A 21,391-nucleotide genomic window follows, 5' to 3' on the forward strand; every position below is an offset into this window, starting at 1 on the left:
TTATCCTTGGGGAGGTATGATTGAGCTTAATTCTCAAAAGCGGGGCTGTGGAGCCAAGCCCCAGATCTTCTAAGTACCTATCAACACTACTGGATATTGTACTTCCTTTGTGGTCTCACAGCAGATGTGGGCAAGGGGCAACCTCACACTGAGACACCTGCACCCACTTTAATCATAGTTTACCCCCTTGGGGGTTGCTCCAGCTGAAACAAAGTCCGTATCTCTACCATACAGAATTAAAGACAGGTATGAAGGGTACTGGAAACAAGACTCCATGTTCTAGAAGTTTTGGCTTACTGTTGCTGAGGACCAGCTATGCTGGGGAATGGATACCTAGCCTTGTTGGCATACTCGGTCCCTATTTCAACCTTTATTTTAGCCTCCAAGATTGCAGAACAGTTAAAGAGAAAAACCCACAAGCATGCCATTGGAAAATGACTTTAACAAGGTATCCACTGTTCTAGCCACAGCTGGTAAGCAGCAACAGCAAGGTCAAGCCATCTTAGGGTCTGTGAAGAGAAAGTCAGTTTTCTTGGCCTGAGATGCTGGCAAGCAGCAATGTCCAAAATTATTTTATTGCATCATCCCACCTTTCCTTCAAGAAGCTCAGATTGGGATTCATGGATCTTCCACTCACCATTTATCTTAACAACTATAATTCCAATTATTATTTAGTTAGCTCAAATGTTAAAAGTGTGCCATCAAGTTGGTTTCGACTCCTGGCACCAACAGAGCCATGTGGTTTTCTTTGATAGAATACAGGAGGGGTTGACCATTGCCTCCTCCCATGCAGTATGAGATGATGCCTTTCAGCATCTTCCTATATTGCTACTGCCCGATATAGTACAGGGGGGCTTCGAACCAGCAACCTTCTGCTTGTTAGTCAAGCATTTCCCCGCTGTGCCACAATGACAGCTTAATGTTTGAGTGAGGATTTGAACCCTCATCTTTCTGGTCTTAAATAAACGCTAACCAAGACACCACCAGATTTAGGCTAGAGATGTGTGTAGCCTTGGAGGCCCCAGAGACATATTAAGTTCTACAGGTGCTATCTCCGATTCCTTGGCCAGTGGTGGCTCTCTGTTCATATTAGCTCTCCGAATACCATTAGACACCCTAAAGCAGGCTTGGAATGAATACTAGTCAATCCTAGATCTGCATCTATAGATGATTCATCACATCCCAGGTATGCCTGGCCTCGCAAAACCTTCTGCTCTTGGAATTATCTCAATAGCTGTTTTCTAAAGACATAAGGGCCCTCCAAGGAATCTGGACAACTTGGAGGAGGCATTTTCTAAGAGAGCTTCCTTTCTTGGTCTTTTGGATAGCCCTAGTGTTCACCTTCTATACTTGCTGTTTGGATTCTTCTTTTGGGGGCACAAGACAAATTTTGGAGAATGAACTGGTGGATAAGAGAATTCTCTTACAGAAGTAAAGGTTTCCAGCCAGTGAGCGTTGATTAAAAGATATCCAGGAAATAAATTTCAAGGGGGGAAATTCATACAGTAAGGCAACCGTCATCTCTCCCGCAACTGCACCACAATTAAAGGTCAGGAATTTGGACTATACATCCGTACTAGCCAACTGTGCAGGCACCCTTCTGCACTCCCATTCTTCTTTGCTTAATGCTTCCGTTCTACCCAAAACACTTTTTCCATTCTGAGAGCCTGGAGTGGAGGACAGGGAGGGGAAGTATTTAATTTATTAGTAGTTAGATTTCTATACCACTTTTCATGAAAACAATCCCAAAGCGGTTTACATATAATTAAAAACTATGCACAATACATACAGATCTTTAATATAAAAACAATACGTTTAAAAGTTTAAAAACCTATATAAAACAGTAACAAAACACAGCAGCAAAAACTGTACTCTTATATAAAAGCCTGGGTGAAGAACTACATTTTTACTTGTTTTCTAAAAACTGTCATTGAGACTAAGAGCATTCCAAAGCCTGGGGGCAATGACTGAGAAGGCCCTGTCCCACATGCTCGAGGCAGGCAGTCAAGCCTCTGTCGGCACATGGAGCAGAGCCCCCTCTGATTATCTTGTCAAGTGGGTAAAAACCCTTGGGAGTAGGCAGGCCTTCAGATATCTAGGGCCCTACCTTTAATGGCTTTAAAGGTCAAAACCAGCACCTTGGATTGGACCCAGAAACAAACTGGTAGCCAGTGCAGCTCTTTCAGAATGGGTGTAATATGATCCCAGCAGGGAGCTCTGGATAAAATCCTTGCTGCTGCATTTTGTACTAGCTGAGTTTTCTGAATATTCTTCAAGGACAGCCCTGTGCAGAGTGTGTTACAGTAATCCATCTGTGACAGGACTAAATATGTTTCATTTTAAGAAGTTACTGATTGAGAAGCCAAATCCATACTTGCTTCTCCTTCTGGCTGTCAAATACTTTTTAAAATGGAAAATACCCTTAAAAAAAAAAAATCAAATGGCCATTAGCCACTGTTCTAGACACCATAATAGATAAGCTCAAGGCCATTTCCAAGCCAACACAGAAAGTAGTTGGTTCTTTAATGCTTCTTTCTTGTTATCATCCAAGACAGATGCAACTAGCTAGCAAACAGGGCTAAAATGAGTAATTTCTTGCTAGTTAAAAGGAGGCAGATGCAGGAATCAATATACAAAAAGTATATTTTAAAGATAAAATGGAAGTGTGCCTTGCATTGGTTTCCCTTAATTGGATTCCAAACAGATGCACACTAAACAAGACACAGAGGCCAGTATTGTGGCATAGTCATAAAAATGTGCATTGCTCTGTCTAGCCCCAGGTCAAATACATTCTTGAGATTAGTGCAAGAAGAAGTGGAACTGACCACAGTGTGAAGCTAAGAACAGGGAAGGAGCTTCCGCACCTTGTGAGACACAGCCTTGCACCAGTGGACACAAGATCACATTCCACAGTGTACATGCACACACACAAAATTTAACCTTGACTATTCACATTTAAAAAATGACACACCAATTCCAACTCTGTATTAAATCCAAAATCTTTTACTGAGACACAAGCAACAAGAAACTAGTACACGGCAGGCAGATTTGGACATGCTACTTATATAGCCAGAGGGTAGGGGGAAAGGAGGAAGAGCTACAAACTAGGACACAAGCAGTCATAGCAGGCATAGTCCTCTTTGGGCTCAGCATCATTTCCTGTCAACTACAGAACAGCAGTGCTTCCCAGAACTGTATAGTGTTAATCCATCTTCGTCCAACTTGCACAGATGAGTCAGGTCAAGCATTCTGGGACATGCAGCCTCTACACACTAATTGGTTGGTCAAATGCAACTTCCAAGTGTAATTTTCATTTCATAAACGCAAACTCTACATCCCAGTAGTATCAAAGCAGCCCTTTTTCTACTGAGTGCCAGCAGTCAACCACACAGTCATATAGAGCAAGCTAGAACATGCTCCCTTTAAATGCCACAGCTTGGAGCAGACTATTGACACTTACAATCTATATGAGCATACATTCTCATGTAGGAATTGTAAAGACATTCGTAGTCACTTCAAACCAGATGCCCACTTGGGACCAGGAAGAATTGCATCCATCAATACAGCATTATAATAATGAAACATAATGTGAGAGACCAACTCATTGGTGACTGTTCTCCCATACTGAATTAAACTGACACATATCCCAAACAAGCTTCTTGGCTTCAGTCCCATAAAGAAATTAATGAGTCCCTCAAATCGTATAATAAAGCCACTGAAGCATGCCCAAGTATACAATTATCTTTGACCAAGTACATTTTTGTGATTTTCAAAATCCCATCATTCTAGTTTATATTAAATAAGCCATAAGCATTTATCAGGTATGATTAGAATATAGGACAGTCTCTTCTTCTGTTGGATGCTTCCCCAATAAGGAACTTTAAAATATTCACTTTGGGGGCGGAGGAGGAGTAATTTCCAAAGCACTTGGGCCAACTCTTGATCCAACACCAAAATTAACCTCAGCCTATCTGATCGATGTTCAACTGCCTGCAGAAGCCTGTCAGAAAGCAGAGATGACTTGATTTGCTACAGGGATGGATAGCCTACATTTCAGAAGGTGAAAGGGTGCTGCCGTTCATATTTTCAGGTGCACTGTTTTTAGCTTGTTAAGACAAAGCAGCCAATCACACCAACCCTGTTTAATCAGCAACACCAGAGTTCCCATCAGGCGCTGCAGATGATTGCACATGCCATTGGGATAAACATGAAGTTTGGCCCAGTCCTACAAGACAGGATGAGCTGCAAGCAGGCGTCATTTTATCTGATGACAATTCAAGAGATTAGTATTGGATGGAAGCAGGAGAAGTGGTGCGAGAATCATCATTTGTAGGAAGAGAATACAGCTGGAAAGGAGGAAGAGGCTTCAGTCGGAGTCACTGCTACTGGAAGAGGAGGAGGAAGAATGCTGTAAAGAGAGAAAAAACACATCATGAAACTTCCGTTGTGAGTCAATGTTAGTGGATGTTCACCATAGATTAATCTAAAGCAGGGCTCAGCTCCAAAAAATATCAACTAGGATATATTAACGCAATACATCAGCTGAAGTTAGGTTTTCTCTACATGCAGATTAGTTGAACAGACTCTGAACATATACAGGTTACTAGCGAAGTCACAGCCAAGCTCCAAACACCTGGGGTAAGGATTCCACAGATATTTGAACCTCACCGTCTCTCCTTTTGTATACTAAACACTGCAGTCAGTCCCAAGTGACAGGCATGAAGAACCTCCATTACTGCCCCAGAGGTCCACAGTTCCTAGGCAGCTGTCCAACCACCTTCTCAATGTGAAGGCTGGGTAGCCACTGGGCACAATCCAGTGAAGGTTAGGCATACCAAGGTCCCAAGTGACATCAAAGCTCAGGTTCAGTTGACATCAACTGAATCCAAGCATGTAACTGAGAAGTATTGATTTCAGTGGTGTTGAAGCTAGCTAACGTTCTATGGACAGTGTCTAGCGTGCACTTCTCCCCGCCCCCCACACACACTGCATGTTTTGCCAGTATGCTACTTTTCAGATGTCCTTCCCCCCCCCCCACTTTCTCCAGTTCCAACAGACCTCTGCAAAGTCAATAACCTAGCTTCATAGTAGCCTATTCTCGTTATTTTCCACCCACAAAGAGAAAATAACGACTGAAGTGAGAAGGAGCCTTATGAGCCATTTAACCTATTGGTCTTCCGGTGGTGAGTCGCAACTTTACCATAGATGCCTGTAATGCAGGGAAAATAGAACAAGGAGTTGGAAGGATAGAGACATGCAGAGAGAGAAAAGACAGATTTAGATGAATTAGTAATAGGCTGGTTCTCATGATAGTAAAATGGGTAGGACAAGTGTCCTCCTGCCTAGCTTCAGGAGCTTGTGTGCTCCCAAATTTGATTGTCTGTCAGCAAAAACCTAGATTGAAGGAGGGGGAAGTGATCATGTAGGATGTAGGCACAGGCTCCAATGGCACTGTCCTACCCAGCATATTTCTGAACCTCAGAGCCTGCATCTGCCTCCCACCCAATCACGTGTCCCTCCTTTACCTAGGCTTTCCAGAGAGCAAGAGCACGGACAGCTTCCAAAGTTGGGTAGGATGCTCGTCCTACTCAGTTTACCATTGTGAGAACAGCCCTAGTATATGGAAAAGCGGAACTGATGTTGCAGGTTGAGCTTAAAGGTAGGTCATAGGACTAGAAAGGTCCAAAGCTATGGATATAATCCAACTACACAGTTCTGTGGACTTCAGTAGAGGCTTACCCAAATGCCAGAAAAACCACACACTTGGAGGGGGGGGGGAATGAAAACTGGTTGAAATTGCAGCTGGGTAGGAAAAAATCCAGTTCATCCATGTTTAACAAAATGATTTACAATTTTTGATATTTTTGTAGGCTCTTGCAAGAGTTGCCTTCCATTCCAAATGTGGCTGGGACATTTAAGAGAGAAAAAATGCACACAAACCCAGAAAATCCCATGTTTGCCCTAATAAGCTTGCCACAATTAGATGAGTTAAAGTCTTTAGGCAGTGTTTGCAGAATTCTACACAGTGAGAAAGACTAAAATCTGACCATTTTAGCTTTTTAAACTAGGTTAAGAAAAGCAAGAGTGAAGCCTTAAGGCTTCAGAGGTATGCTTTGGGAGAGGAAAGAGAGGAACAATACCTGGTGAAATAAAAGCCTAGGCAGGACTTCCAACACACACCCTGATCCCACTGGGGGCCATAAATGAGTGCTAGTCAGCTGCCATGTGTGTAGCTAGATAAGAAGTCATGTGCAGCACCTCTTTCCAGTGTCCTGCCGCCAGGGCTGCATGCATAGAGCCCTCTTCAAAAAGCAACAATTATCTTAATCCGTTGTCCAGGGCAGAGCCCAGGAAGGCAGGCTCGGGCCCCCACTTCACTGAAGGGCAGACTGACATAATTACTCCTATTCAGGGAGGTCTGCTGGGTGCCTCCACTGCGGGAGCAGTGCCCCAAGGGTTCAGAAGGCAGGTCTCCATGGGGAAGTTTTTAGTATCCTCCTTGGGCTCTCCCTGCCTCCCAAGAAACTGGGTCTTAAAAGGATTATCCTAAACACCTTAGGAGCGATCATGTGAAAGGCATGGTGACTCAACCCCACATAAACACAGCACCAGATGGAAGCTGACCTGGCTCAACCTAGGCCAGCCCTCCCCACTTCTCCCCTCCTCTCCACAGACCTTCCCATGCAGCTTATGGAGTTTGTGCGTCTTGTGCGTCTTGTGGGCCTTCTTCATCTTCTTCTTCATCTTCTTTGCTGCCTTCTTATCCATCCCATGGGTTCCCATGGCAACAGCCCCAGGCAGCAAAGGATTAACCCCCACTCCTCCAGGCATCCCAGGAGCAGGTGGGGGGTAAGGACCACCAGGTGGGACAGGGTAGCCGGGCTGCTGCCCAGGATATGGGGGCTGAATAGGATGGCCCGGTGGGTATGCAGGTTGTCCTGGGATCCCTGCTGGGGGAGCAGGATAGGAGCCAGCAGGTACAGGGCCTGGGGGGAAGGCAGGATTCACAGGGGGAGGGTATGCAGGATTGGAGCCAGCTGGGTATGAAGGGTTGGGAGGAAAGGCTGCTCCAGGATAGGCACCTGGCTGGCCTGGAAAAGGGAGGTGGGAAAGAAAAAAAAGAAAGAGGCAAGTCAGCTGTCATGAGAAACAAATCCTGCCGCAATTTGCTCTTAGGATTCTACCACCCAGTGCCAGAGCTCAGACCTGACCAACCTAGGTGTTTGTAACCTAGCAGGAGCCCATATTCTCTGAGCCGTTTACCCCTCCCTTAACCTATTCTACCCTTGCACTCACTGAATCACCCCTGAATCAATCAGGTTTGCAAGCAGCACCAGCTCCTTTCTCCCCCATTTGAACAGATGCCGGATGCTTTGAACAGAGCCCATCATTATCTGGACACCGACAAAAGCCACTGCTTTCTGGGCAACAAATGTTCTTGTCTGAATCCATTCAAGGATCTGCGTGTTCCGAAAGCTAGGCCACCACTTCAGACTCTGATCCATGGTTGCCATATCAGTGGCACTGAGCACAGAGAGTGTGCAGATTCTGGATTAAATAAAATTTAAAAAAGCACATCACTAGCAGGAAATACTATGAGCCGTCTGTGACTAGGCAATGCACTCTATTGAGTCACTGAGGACAGCATCTTATATGCATGGAAAGTAGGGCATGCATGCAGTTCTTATGCAAAGCAAAAAACACAAAAACACCCAACCCATTACTGGCTTGAAGAAAGTGGGCTGGGCTAAACAGTATGAGAGGAGCTTGAAATGCCTGCTACTTGCCTCTGGGCAGAATTCCCAGTTCCTTTGCAGAATGTTTGCAAGTTTGGCAATCAAAATGAACCTCAGTGCTGGTGGGCTGCATCAATATGATGGCACTGGAGAGAGCTTGGCAGTTATCAACCTGCCGCCTCCTCCTCATTATAACCCATGGCCATGAGCAAATGACTCAGCACGCAGCAAGCACCAAATGCTCCTTAGAGGCAGACATTAAAATGCTTCCAGTTGGGACACTACCTACATCTGCTGGGAGGAGAGCTGGTCTTGCGGCAGCCAACATGAATTGTCCCCTTTGCTAAGCAGGGTCTGCCCTGGTTTGCATCTGTATGGGAGACTACATGTGTGAGCACTGTGAGATATTCCCCTTAGGACAGTGGTTCCCCAACTGGGAGCCTCCAGATGTTACTGAACTGCAACTCCCATCAACCCCAGCTACAATTTACTGTGGTTGGGGATGATGGGAGTGGTAGTTCAGCAACATCTAGAGGCTCCCAGTTTGGGAACCACTGTCCTAAGGGGATGGAGCCACTCTGGGAAGAGCATCTGCATGCAGAAGGTTCCAAGTTCCTCCCAGTCCTATCCTGGCTCAGATACCAAGTAGGGGACTCCTGCCTGCAACCTTGGAGAAGCTGCTGCCAGTCTGTGTAGACAATACTGAGCAAGATGGACCAATGCTCTGACTTGGTAGAAGGCAGCTTCCTGTGTTCCCCATCCTGCCCAGGGATCACCTACATGTAATATTGTGCCACTACATTTCACTGCTCACCATGTATTCACACTGAGAGAATACCACAGAGAAACCCGTCACATCTGCTTACCACTCTTACCTGCATTGGGATCCCACATAGTCCACAAGAAGAGAAAAATGTGTCTGTCTGCTGGTGGGAGAAAGATACTGTTAGACTAACAAGATAGCATTATAGTACATAAATCAACTCTAGTAGGATGGATAGAAAAGCTGACTATTTAGAGCAAAATATCAACTGTAGTAGAACTGCATAAGACAGACGACAGGTCCACAGTGACAAATGCCATTCAGACACACTACACAGATTCTACTGCAGAAAATTTCCTGCACAGATTATTTTGGAGTTGTACAGGCCTTGACAAATCTTCTTTGGGACTAGGAACCAGCCCAAAAATTTAGGAGCCAGACAATGGACACTTGGCAAAGTTATTGGAATGAATGATAGACATTGCAGAGGAAGAGAATAAATGGGCTTCTCTTTATCCCCATACCGAGAACAGAAACAGGGTTACCTGGGACAAAAAGATTGTATTAAATAACTCTGCCTCTGAATATCCTCGTCTAGGTGCCACAGCTCTTGGATTCTTGGGATTTGTCCAACCCTGCTTTTAGTAACATGCATCATGCAGCTCTTGTTAAAATCTTAGATTTTCATTTTTTAAAATGGCTTCTGGCCAGTATGGCTACAGAAGTGTGTCTGAAAGTACAGCAAGCATATCAAAGGACAGAAAAGTGAAAAGCATCTCTATTTTCTTCTCCCCTTTCCAACTCAATTTCCAAAGCTTGATTTAAAAATAGTAAATATTGATAAGTTTATGTATCAACCACACCACAATCTACATCCAAGAAGATCCATCAATATGTTACTCACATGAAATTAAATCTTCACATTAGATTCAGCCTTCTGGATAATAGCTTTGCCATTTTTATAATTTCTAGCCTGCCTTTCTGCTAGATAGCCTACCAGGTGACTTTCACATGATTAAATATAAAACACTACATTCATTATAAACAGGAGGATTACAAAGTAAACATAAAAGAAATCATTCCAAACTACAGTGATGCACAACTAGACCAAGTTTTTAAAGGAATTTAAGAAAACAACCTACAGATATCATCCAGTTCTCAGACAACGCATAATCAACTTGTGGAATTCTCTGACACAAGATGTAGTGACTGGTGACAACCAACAACCTGGATGGCTTTAAGAGGGGTTTTGATAGCTTCATAGAGGAGAGGTCTATCATCGGCTACTAGTTGGAGGGCTTTAGGCCAGCTCCAGCCTCCAAGGCAGAGTGCCTCTGAGTACCAGTTGCAGGGGAGTAATGGCAGGAGAGAGGGCACGCCCTCAACTCCTGCCTGGCTTCCAGCGGCATCTGGTGGGCCACTGTGCGAAACAGGATGCTGGACTAGATGGGCCTTGGGCCTGATCCAGCAGGGCTGTTCTTAATTTCTTTTAAGGCTGGCAAGGTTTCCAGCAATAGTGGGGTAAAACCATATCGACTAGCAAGACGTCTTGAGATAAATATGTTTCCACAAAAAAACTAATTATTTGCAATCACATCCTCCTAATTCCATTCCTGTGTCCAAACAATGGGATATATAATTCTGATGTTCAGCAGGACTGGACTACTACTACTACTTGTATACCACTTGTCAACATGTAGTGTTTGGGTCTGATTCTGCTGTGTGTGTTAAATTTATTTCCAGACTTTTTTCACCTTGAAAGTTACTTAGGCTTGTTCACTTGACCTATATCTCCGCTGCCACCATTTGTTTGTTATGAAGCCTCTAACGCTTTGGGTTTCTTATCCTGGTAACATGACTTTGCAGATGTAGGGAAGGTTGCTGACAGGAATTACTCAGAGGTGTTTCAAACAAAAACAAGAGTAACATTTTATTAAAGATGCCTTCTGAGGTTTGTGCACACTCCTGTTCTGTAGGGTGGTTAGCTTGCTTGGTTACAGTATTTATATTGTTCCTTTTTACAGAGCTTGGTTGCATTTCACTAAGTACTTAAAACTTTAACCCAGTTCCTTCCTAGAACTGTCCTTATCACAGACTGTCATTCACCCAGTCTTTGTCACAGACCGTTTTTTAATCCTTTGAGTCCAAAGCATCTCCTTTTAAGACTGCTTCTCACCAGACCCAAAAATCCACACCTCCTCTCTCCATTACTAGGGATGTACAGAATCAGTTCAAATTGAACTGGCCCAATTGGTTCGAGCTCCAACCGGACTGGCCCTCCAAAGTGGGGGGGGGGGGCGGTCCAAGTTGAAGCCGAACCGGGCACAGTTCAGATCAAACTGTTTTTGCATGCTTGCAGAGAGGAATCCAGTAAGGACTCCCCTTTACAAGCAAAGGGGGAACCCTATGGGGTTGGGAAAGGGAGGGGGTGGGCAGGGGGATACACACCTTACATGCTGCAGCTCCTCTAGGCCCTGCAGGAACTCCCCACCCATCAGTGTGGGCCTATTTGCACGGTGAGGCAAATTGCCTCCATGCATAAATGAAGGTCACTCTAACAGCCTCTGCGCTTGCACAGAGGCCTGAACTGGGCCCCCACCACAGTGAGTAAGGTGACTTTCCACGCGCCCCTTGCTTGTAAAGAGGAATCCTTACCAGAGTCCCCTTTGCAAGCATGCAGCAGAACTGGGCCGAACCAGGCCGAACCGGTTCTAGTGCCCAAACCAAACCACTGGCCAGTTCTAACAAACTAGCTTACAGATTGAGCAGTTCAGTTCAAGTGTGGTCCGAATTCAACCGCCCAGAGTGGTTCCGTGCACACCCCTATCCACTACTAACTCCCAACTCCAACTGTCACACTAACTGCCCCTCATGATTGCCAGCTTCACTGTGTTCCAAGCTCATCGACATAAAAATTGTTCTGCTCCACGCATCATTGTAGCATTCCATCACATAACCAAAAAAGTTCTCAAACCTGTTCGCGTAGGAAAGAAAGAGACAGTTATCCATATCTGGTCTAAGCAGGCCAAAAAAGGACCCAGGCTTTCCAGCTTGTTGGAAACAAGATGACCAGCACCTCTCCTTATGTTAATTACAGAGGAACATTTCAGATCTGCCCTTTTAATGGCGTTCCTGAGCATGCCCTTTTACTCAGTCCTGTGCAGAAAAAGTACACCTGGGGGCACTTTTGGAGCGAGGGGCAGAAACCTGCCTTCAGCCACTGACATTGTGTGGCCCTGCCCACACTGACAGCGATATTGCAGAGGGAAACATCACCCCACCTTGCAAAATATAAGCCCTCCCCTCATATGCCTGAGCAGCCCATTATTAGGATGGATATTTTGCCCAACCAGAGTAACTATCCATAAGCACAGTGCTGCAGATCAGGTACCCATTTGCAACAGAATCAAAATAAGATTAAGCAGCTGCACTTATGCAGTGTTTTTAGAGTGCTTAAAGCACTTTGTGTACATTACCTCAGGAGGCCTCGAGCATAATACTGGCCTACTTTACAGGGTTATTATTACCTTGTATGGGGTGGGGCTGGAGGCCAAGGAGAAAATGGCTCTCCTAAAGAGACCTAGTTTAGGGTTTCTTAACCATGGGCCCCCAGATGATGTTGGACTACAACTCCCAGAATCCCCAGACATGGCCTTTGTGGCTGGGGATTCTGGAAGTTGTAGTCCAACAACATCTGGTGGCCCAAGGTTAAGAAACCCTGGTGAGTTAGTTCTGAAGCAAGATTTGAACTGGGGGTGGGTGGGGTAGGAATGTTTAGTTCACTGTTCAACCTCTTAATTGCCATGCTTGAACTAAACTGGAAGAACTCTTCTGACGCAAGACTTGAACCTGAAGCTTTCCTCGATACAGCAAGTTCCTCGATAACAACCCCACCACACTGGAGAGATTCTCAGGTGAACTTCACAGATTCCACTGAACTGCAAAGGGACAGAGCACAGCACAAGGACTGCACCCCTTGACAGAGATGATAAAGTTCTTAACGTTCCATTCTCCCCCTCACACAGCATGTGCCATCCCAGGGACTTCTCACCCACCTCCCCCAGCTCCATCAAGATCCTACAGCTGGCCCTTCATTTCCCTGTACTAGGCTGGTTCTCACGATGGTGAACTGGGAAGAACACACACCTACCTAGCTTCCACAGCGGCGCGTGCTCCCAGTTTTTGGTCATCGGCCAGCAAAAACCTAGGTAGGAGGCAGGAGAACTCCTCTGTGGGAGGGAGGGGCAGGCTCCAACAGTGCCGTCCTACTCTGCACTTTTACCCAGCGTATTATTGAGGATGGAGGAAATGCCTGCACATTATTACCCAGCATATTAAAGAGGGTGCGGGAAATGCCATGGGAAGCAGGGGCAGGCATTGCCTCCATCCTCAATAATATGCAGGGTAAAAGTGCAGGGTAGGACAGAACTGTTGTCGCCTGCACCCATCTCCCACACAATTATGTTCCTCCTACCAAAGCCACCTAATGGTGCAGCAAGGAAGTAAACTGCCTAGTGAGCAAGAGGTTGCCGGTTCAAATCCCTGCTGGTATGAAAGCTGGACTTTGAAGAAGCAAGACAGAAAAAGTATTGTCGTGTTTGAACTTTGGTACTGGAGAAGACTTTTGCGGATACCATGGACAGCCAGGAAAACAAACAAATGGTGGCTCATAGAACAAAACAATCCAGAATTTTCACTCAAGGCACAAAGGACCAGGCTCAAACTGTCATACTTCGGACACATTATGAGAAGACCCAGCTCCCTTGAGAAGTCCATAATGCTGGGGAGAGTTGAAGGAAAGAGGAGAAGAGGATGACCAGAAACAATGTGGATGGATTCAATTACGACAGCAATGAATGCACCACTAAGAGACCTTAAAGGCCAAGCTGAAGACAGATCATCCTGGAGAGAATCGATCTATGTGGTCGCTAAGAGTTGACACAGACTTGACGGCACTTAATCAATCATGTTTCCCAGAATATGGGAAACACCTATATCGGGCAGCAGCAATATAGGAAGACTAGTAATTTTTAGCCCGTTGTAATAACGGGCGCTAGCCTTAAGGGGAGCTACTGCCACCTCTTGCTGAGGCCGCGGCCGCCATCGGGGCTAGTCGCCCCGCCACCGCCTCACCCGCACTCTCGGTGGCGTCGCAGCCGCCGCCAACGGGGCCAGTCGCCCCACCGCGGCCACAACTACCTTTGGCCGAGGCCGCGGCTCCGCCGCCGCCTCGGCCACACTCTCCTCCTGCCGTTGGCGGCGGCCGCTTCTCCTTGGCCCGCCGCTTCTGCTCCTCCTGGCCCTCTCGCCGTAACGGCGGCGGCCGCCATCGGAGCCAGTCGCTCCGCCGCGGCCACCGCCTGGTCCAACATGGCCGCCCGTCTCTGGGCGGCCGTATCTTTTTCGCCCGATCTGGGTATGCGCTCCGCGCATGCCCAGATCGGGCGAAAAAGACACGGGCGGCACGGACGCACGCCCAAGGCTTTTATGGGTAAGGATGCTGAAAGGCATTATCTCATACTGTGCGGGAGATGGCAATGGTCAACCCCTCCTGTATTCTACCAAAGCAAACTATATGGCTCTGTGGTCACCATGAGTAGACACTGACTCAATGACACAACTTTACCTTTACCTCCTACCTAGGTTTTTGCTGACAGATGACAAAAAAAAAAATCAGGAGTGAGCACAGCTTCTGAAGCTGGGTAGAATGCTTGTCCTACCGAGCTTATGTGAGCCTATCATCTTTCCTGGCTGTGCTGATCCTGTGCAAAAGTGCCTGCACCCATTCTTTGCTGCTATAAGAATATTTGCCCCTACAGTATGCCATCCTAGGCAGCCACCAAGGCTGAGGCCAGGCCAAATCATGATGTCGTGGTTAAGAGTGCTGGACTAGAACCAGGTAGACCCGAGTTCAAATCCCCATTCAGCCATGAGACTTGCTGGGTGACTCTGGGCCAGTCACTTCTCTCTCAGCCTAACCTCCTTCACAGGGTTGTTGTGAAAGAGAAACTCAAGTATGTAGTACACTGCTCTGGGCTCTTTGGAGGAAGAGTGGGATATAAAATGTAAATAAATAAAAATTAAAAATAAAAAAAAATCAAGTAATCTCATTTATTCAGTTTGACATATGTGTACACACATGTGCCAAGGAAGCGCTGTGAAGTCTATAGACTCATCACAGCAATGAGTATGGCCAAGCAAATGAGCAGGAGAACAAACAGGAGAAAGACAAAGAGCACCCACACCCAGTTAGACAGCAAGTCTCAGAAAAGCACATCAGCAGGCAGAGACTGGTGACAGGGACTGGACTTGGGGTGACTTGCAGGCTAGAGATCTAGAAGGTAAAGGTTAAGGATTAGGGCATCCTCAACATTCAACTCCTTGGTAAAATTTACAGTACATTCATTTGCCTTTAGCAGCTATCAGATGCACACTCACTCCCAAATAAGTCAGTTAAGCCCAGTGGAACTTAAAACTGGAGTACCACATCTCACAATTCCTGGTAGCAATTACTACTAGTAATTTAATCATGTGCATACGTATACATCTAGTGCAAAACAGGATTTTTTGCATAAGCACAAGATCACTTTTATGGGGTTTTTTTTTAATAATACTTTATTCTTCTTCAGCAAGTGCTGTGAGGCAGGCCACTTATTTCCAGGGATTAATGCATAAAAGTAAAGAGGGGTGAAAAAGTCTGAGATCTTGGAAACATAAGGCAAATGGAACTTTAGATGGGAAACAAAATAGCCTGGCTGAGTGGATATGGTGCCCAAACAGCTGGGCAACAACCTTAGCAAAGGTGAGCAATCGTCACCCCAAGACTGACTATGGGAACAAAGAGTTGCATTTGGACCAGAGTTCAAATTCTGCCTCTCACACTATGACCAAGGGTCTCTCTCTCTCTCAGCTGCCAACCTCTAAAATTAGGAATGTGAACCATAGTACTTTTACAGGGCTGTTGGGAAGATTAGGCATTAAAGAAACACTGCTTACCAGTTGCAAATGTTAGAAAGAGTGGAAGCTATCAAAATTAACACCTGGATATTTTCTGGATTACCAATGTTGCACCAGTAAAAGCATTGCAAGGTGAGACAGAATGGTGCAATGGTTTCAAACCGCAAGAAAAGGGTTGTTCAATGCTTCGTGGTAAGCTGGAGGCCATTCATATTGCTGTCGACTGCAATGTGGTTTCCAGGTGGGGGGTGTCCATATTCTCCTTGAACTGTGTTATCTGTTCCCTCCTGCCGCATTTTGGGCCAATGGGGTCGCGGAGGGGTATGATGTGACATCTTTTTAAAAAAATCTCTTGTCTCCCTTGCGCAAAGCCATCAGGAGGGGAAAGTGCCATTCAAAAACAAGAATTTAATTGCAGTATTACACCCTTGCGCAAGCGATCCAGCAAAACAAAAACAAAAACAGCAGAGAGGGCCCTTAGGTAAACATCAGAGATGTTGGGGATCGGGTGGATTTTGAACAAGAGTGTTGCAGCGGGGGAGTCAAGGCAGCTGTCCCCCTTGCTTTGCCCCCAAAGAGTTGTGAGCAAAGCAAGCCCGGGCAGAGCCTCTTGGCTCTTAAGGCTCCACCCACCCTCCCCATTCGTACAGTGTAAAAAAAAAAAAAGGAAAGAAATAAGAGACAAATAAAATGAAAGCGGGAAGGGGCAATATGAACCGTCCACACCACACCACTTACACCAGGCCAACATCGTTGTACAATGGGAAAATACTGCTACTTTCCTGCAACACAGATGAAACATTGTAGTGCTGCAGCACAGCAATAAAACCCAAATTAGGGCATCAGAAATATGGACTGCACTGCACTGCGAGTGATGTCTGATCGTGGGCAGTACAGAAGCTTACTTAGCAGACATGTTGTAAAACTGTTGCAGCATGTAACGCGGAAAGCACCCAGGAGCACATTTAGATGCCATGCAACCTCATCACATCCCTATATCAAGGAGGGAAAGTTGTGGCACATGTTAGAAAAATAGAAATAAGAAGGATGCGGCCACAGAAGGTTAAAGGATATTAACATCATCCATCAAAACAACGGAAGAGCCTTGCTGGATCAGGCCCAAAGCCAATCTAGTTAACCATCCCATTTCCCTCACTGGCCTACCAGATGTCTCTAGCAGGCAGATCTCTGCCCTGCTGATGCTCCCCTGCAACTGATATTCAGGGGAATCCTACCTCTGAACCTGGAGGTAGCCTATAGCCATCAAAGCTAAGAGCTGTTGGCAACATGTCCTCCATCAAGTTTGTGTCTGGTACAATGGAATATATTGTACCAGAGTACACCCTGTATCTAATCCTAGCTCAGTTACTGCTCCCTGGAGCAAGTTCATAGTATCATAGCTTCAGTTCCCCCATCTGTAAAAAGGAAGTAACAATTAATAGGATTTTCATTTCGCAAGGGAGTGAGTTTAAAACAAACAAACAAACAAAACACTATAGTATTGTTCCCTTTTTCTCCTTTGATCTTCCCTCAAGTCCCAGTTTCAGCACAGCCCTTCCTGCATACCCAAGTCTCTCCAGTACCCATTAAACATTCTTCTAGTCCTATTCAGACATAGTATTGTATGTGTACATAGATGTATGTGCACATATACATGTTTGTGTGTGAATGTGTTCATTTTCAGTGTGAACCTGGGTACAAGCCCCCTTAAAGGTGGGGCACAGACAGGAAGCATACTACTGCATATGTGCTGAACATAATGAGTGCATAACCATACATTTGTACAGAACTGTATGTGCACACACCATACACAGATTGTGCATGAACTGAAAATACAAATAGGGTTTCTCTCTTACCCCTGTCTTGCCCATCTAATATAAAGTCCTAAACTATCTGAGCAAGGCCTCCAAAATGTGCATACACTGTATGGAGGCAAGCAGATGTTTTAGCAGTACAATTCATTAAAGCTAGCCCAGAATACTGACTAAGAGACCTTGGTGGGGACCAGAAAATCCCAGGTTCAAGTCTCACCCAAATCTGTAATGAATTCACTAAACAGCTGTAGGCAAGCTACTTATCTTCAAGCCTCAGCACTACTTCCATTACAGAGACAAGAGAGTTGTAAAGTAAAAGTGAAGTTGTGCCATCCAGTCAGTGCCGACTCCTGGAAACCACAGAGCCAAGTGGTTTTCTTGGTAGGATACAGGAGGGGCTGACCATTGCCGTCTCCCGCACAGTATGAGATGATGCCTTTCAGCATTTTCCTATAACGCTGCTGCCCGATATAGGTGTTTTCCCATAGTCTGGGAAACATACCAGTGGCGATTCAAACCAGCAACCTCTTGCTCCCTGGGCAAGTTACTTCCCCACTGCACCGTTAGGAAAGACAGGGCAAATTCCAGGCACCAGGGAGCCATGGCACCTAGAAATTTAACTGTGGTGCCTAGACAAGGATATTCAGAGGCAGAGTTATTTAATAAGACCTTCATTTTTCTCAAATAGCCCCGTTTCTGTTCTATGTTGCCTGTAAAGGCCACAAAGAAAAGTCAATTTACATTCTACCCCCTCATAATGTCAGTCATTAAATCCAGTAATTGTCAAGGGTCCACTGTCTGGCACCTAAATTTTTGGACTGGCTTCTAGCTCCAAAGAAAAGTGACCAAGACCCTTTGCAAGAACAACTGAGACAATATATGTGAAGCTTTTGAACACTCTTAAGCACGGTATGCATGCTAAGCACGTTAATAAGAAGTTACTTTCCACTTGTAGTGAAAGATTCTGTGGCAAGAAGTGAGACTCTAAAAAGGATACTAAGAACTTAAGAGCTGCAATCTTAACTCCATCAAGAATTCCCAGCCCCTTAAAGCTCCATCTCCATGTAAACTTTCAGAGCTCGATCCTGTGCGTGCTTACTTGGAAGTAAGCCCCACAGGACCCAGGAGGGTTTGCTCCCAGTTCCAGGTAGAAGTGCACAAGAATGAGTTTGTTTAGGAAAATGACTCTGCAACGCCCCAGGAAACCAGCTCCCGTTTCCCTTCAAAAGAGAAGCCCCCCCGCTAAACTGCATGAATCCCAGCCTCACCCACCAAAGCATCAGCGAACTACCTTCACCTTTGGAACCTCTTTGCCTTCTTTCTCCCTGACTCTGCTCAATCCTGGAGCTGCCGCTTCCTGGGAACCTCCCTTGCACCTGGCTCTATCCTCAAGTCCCTGTGCGCTATTGGCTCACGGTTTACATTACCAACTTCCGATAGGCCAGGCGAGGTGCCTTTCAGCAGCAGCTCGACTAGGCGGGCCTTCCAGTAAACAGCCCCTCGCGCTGAGAAGGCGAAGAAGGAAAAAGCAAGACTTAAAGGGGCCAAGTACGCTTTTTGCCATGAACCGTCTCCGTTTCATGGGAGGTGGTGGTGTTATCACAGAGGTCGAAGAACGTTTCTTGTTAATCAAAATGATTTCATTCAAACTGAGACCCTGGTTAGTTAGAAATGATCTATTGAGTTAGGTGGCTGTTTAAAAGTATTGGAAGCCTCGAAATTCCAAAAAGCAACAATCAATGGTTGCTGAAGGGTCTGCTGTGAGAATGATGCGATTACACCAAAGCCCCCAATTCCGACATGATGTCTCTACACATGTACATGTTTTTGCGTGAATGACTATACCTGAATTCATATTTTTTTTAAAAAAAGATAACCTGGGTCCAGGCCTCTCAAATGCATGGACAGATCAAAAGTCTGTATCTGTGTTGTATGAGAAACTGAACCTGTGTACTGATCTGTACCTATGTACACTGTATATTCATTGTACAAGTGTTCAACATGTCTGATTAGGGCTTAGGTCTATGGATGGAGCAAAATGAGGTGGTAGAATCCTGAAGCAATAAAATGGGTTGCACCACTTCTGACTGCAGGTAGTGAAACATATCCCCCACATAAACAATTTCCTGCAGGTAGCCACAGGGCTCTGTAGTCCCTAGGAGTTGAAACCAATTTGACGGCACACTTTACCTTTAGAAAACTAGGGCAAATGGGAGCAGGCTGGGCCAGAACCTTCCTTTCTGATGTACTAGGGTATTTTTACTGATGGGAACATCTCTAGGTGGAGGAGCACTAAAAATGGTATGCCTCAAGTTTAAGAAGTGGTATTCAATGATCTGAAGAATCTGCCATTTCATTTGTATGCAGAGATCAGAGGTCTTTCCAGACGATGGTTTACTCCTCCAACATGTTTGCTGATTCTTACTGATGATTTTGTGGGGCCAGAAGGGGTTAAATGACATTTTGCACATCATGTCAATCTGCCAGCCAATCCATGGAACTGCAGTGTCTTCTCATTACTACATTTTTCTCTAACTTGATCAGGAAAGAGGAAAATTTTGCACAAGATGGAAATGGTATTGATGGACCATAGGACTCCAAATGCCCCATCACTTCCATACCTGAGCGCACTTTTCTTCCAGTTCTCACCTTATGTAGTCCTTGTCCTTTTATCTTTTTTTAAACAGAGGCCGGTTGATTGATATTATGATCTCTCATCACCATTTATTATTATTTTAGTTTCATTGACATTTTTCTCAGTTGTACTCTTTTTTAGCCTTGAGGGAAAGAAGTCTCCCTCTCCCTCCCTCCCTCCCTGTTCAGGTGTTGTCAAAACTGGGGATGATGCCCTTGCATCCCCAAGAGTATTGTAACTGTGGACGGTGGGGGTGGGACTTCAGAAGCTGGGGTGTGTGTGTGCTTGGGGGTGCTGTACACAAGGATAGCATCCCCAGTTTTCATAATGTTTGAAAAGGCCTTCTGTGCCCCTCCAGATTATTGTTCCTGTTGCTACTGCTGCTTTTGATTCACTGTTGCAACCAGAAGAACTCTCTGTAGCCAGGAGACCATCAAAGGGGTATTGGAAACATTGATTCCCTCTCATTCCTCCAAGACTGCAGAGATCACAGCAATCTCAACCGTCTCAAACCCTATGTACCTAAATCTGGATAGTGTGATGGCCTCATAAATCTACAATGTGCCCAGTTTTCATGCCATTCAGATAAAAACCAAACTAGCCATAAGCATTTTAGTAATTTCCCATCACATTTATTTATTTAGCGCATTTTTATACAGCCCCAACCCAAGGTCTCAGGGCATCATAGTCTATGGCTCTAATATTTGAATCATATCACTTACTTTCCCTGTCCTCACAACCTAGCAATTAAAAGAGTGCAAGAGCACCAACAGAACATCAAAAATATAAAGGAGGAAATTTTGATCGCAACAGAAAAATAGATTCATGCTTACTTGGATATATATCCCACCATGTTCAGTGGATCTTACTCCCAGGAAAATGTGCAAAGGATTGCAGCTAAAGCTTTTGAGATGATTAGACAGGAGATAATGGTGCAGTGGGAAATGACTTGACTAGCAAGCCAGAGGTTGCCAGTTCGAATCCCTGCTGGTATGTTTCCCAAACTATGGGAAACACCTCTATTGGGCAGCAGCGCTATAGGGAGATGCTGAAAAGGCATCATCTCGTACTGGAGGCAATGGTCAACCCCTCCTGTATTCTTCCAAATAAAACCACATGGCCCTGTGGTCGCCAGGAATTGACATTGACTCGAGGGCACACTTTACAGAGGAAAAATTAAGCATGATTTCAGGTAAGTGATGCATTAAGCAGCATTTTCAGCAAGTGTTTTATTAGAAGGAGACATGGTGAACCATATTAAAACAAGGCTTCTTCCGTTCCCTAATGTGTGGGGACATTGCAGAAGTCCAATAAGCCAGAAGTGCACTAAGCCCAAAGTGCACAATATTTAACTTTTTAGGAACTTTAACTTTTGTGGAAAGGACAGGGGAGGGGAGGGACCCCAACCCACAATTTTCTCCAGTGCTCAACCCCCATTTCTGCCCCTGGTGCAGACATAAAATAGTGGGATACGCTAGTGTAAGAT

General features: G+C 45.3%; 1 protein-coding gene across 6 annotated transcripts; it reads right to left on the reverse strand.

The window, feature by feature from the left end:
* Positions 1-2,981: 2,981 nt before the first annotated feature.
* PRR13 (proline rich 13) lies at positions 2,982-18,710 on the reverse strand. Of its 6 annotated transcripts, none has more exons than XM_053301972.1 (4): positions 18,568-18,710; positions 8,612-8,659; positions 6,676-7,091; positions 2,982-4,408 (listed from the first exon to the last, which is right to left on the reverse strand). In XM_053301972.1, exons 2-4 carry the CDS (start codon positions 8,628-8,630, stop codon positions 4,367-4,369), a joined length of 477 nt encoding a protein of 158 aa, XP_053157947.1. In that variant the 5' UTR covers positions 8,631-8,659; positions 18,568-18,710; the 3' UTR covers positions 2,982-4,366. The 6 variants fall into 6 exon arrangements, with proteins under 6 accessions (XP_053157947.1, XP_053157948.1, XP_053157952.1 ...); XM_053301973.1 differs by having other exon boundaries at positions 8,612-8,662; positions 18,568-18,706; XM_053301977.1 differs by having other exon boundaries at positions 8,612-8,662; positions 18,562-18,683.
* Between the last annotated feature and the right edge of the window lie 2,681 nt (positions 18,711-21,391).

This window comes from Hemicordylus capensis, chromosome 2 (genome assembly GCF_027244095.1).
Source record: "Hemicordylus capensis ecotype Gifberg chromosome 2, rHemCap1.1.pri, whole genome shotgun sequence".
In the NCBI taxonomy this organism is placed as follows: Eukaryota; Metazoa; Chordata; class Lepidosauria; order Squamata; family Cordylidae; genus Hemicordylus; species Hemicordylus capensis.

Bases quoted from the DNA above. Each gene is read 5' to 3' on its own strand.
- PRR13 (XM_053301972.1), bottom strand. The intron at 4,409-6,675 runs GTCTGTGGAGAG...CTCTCTTTACAG, and splicing joins TCCATAAGCTGCATGGGAAG to CATTCTTCCTCCTCCTCTTC.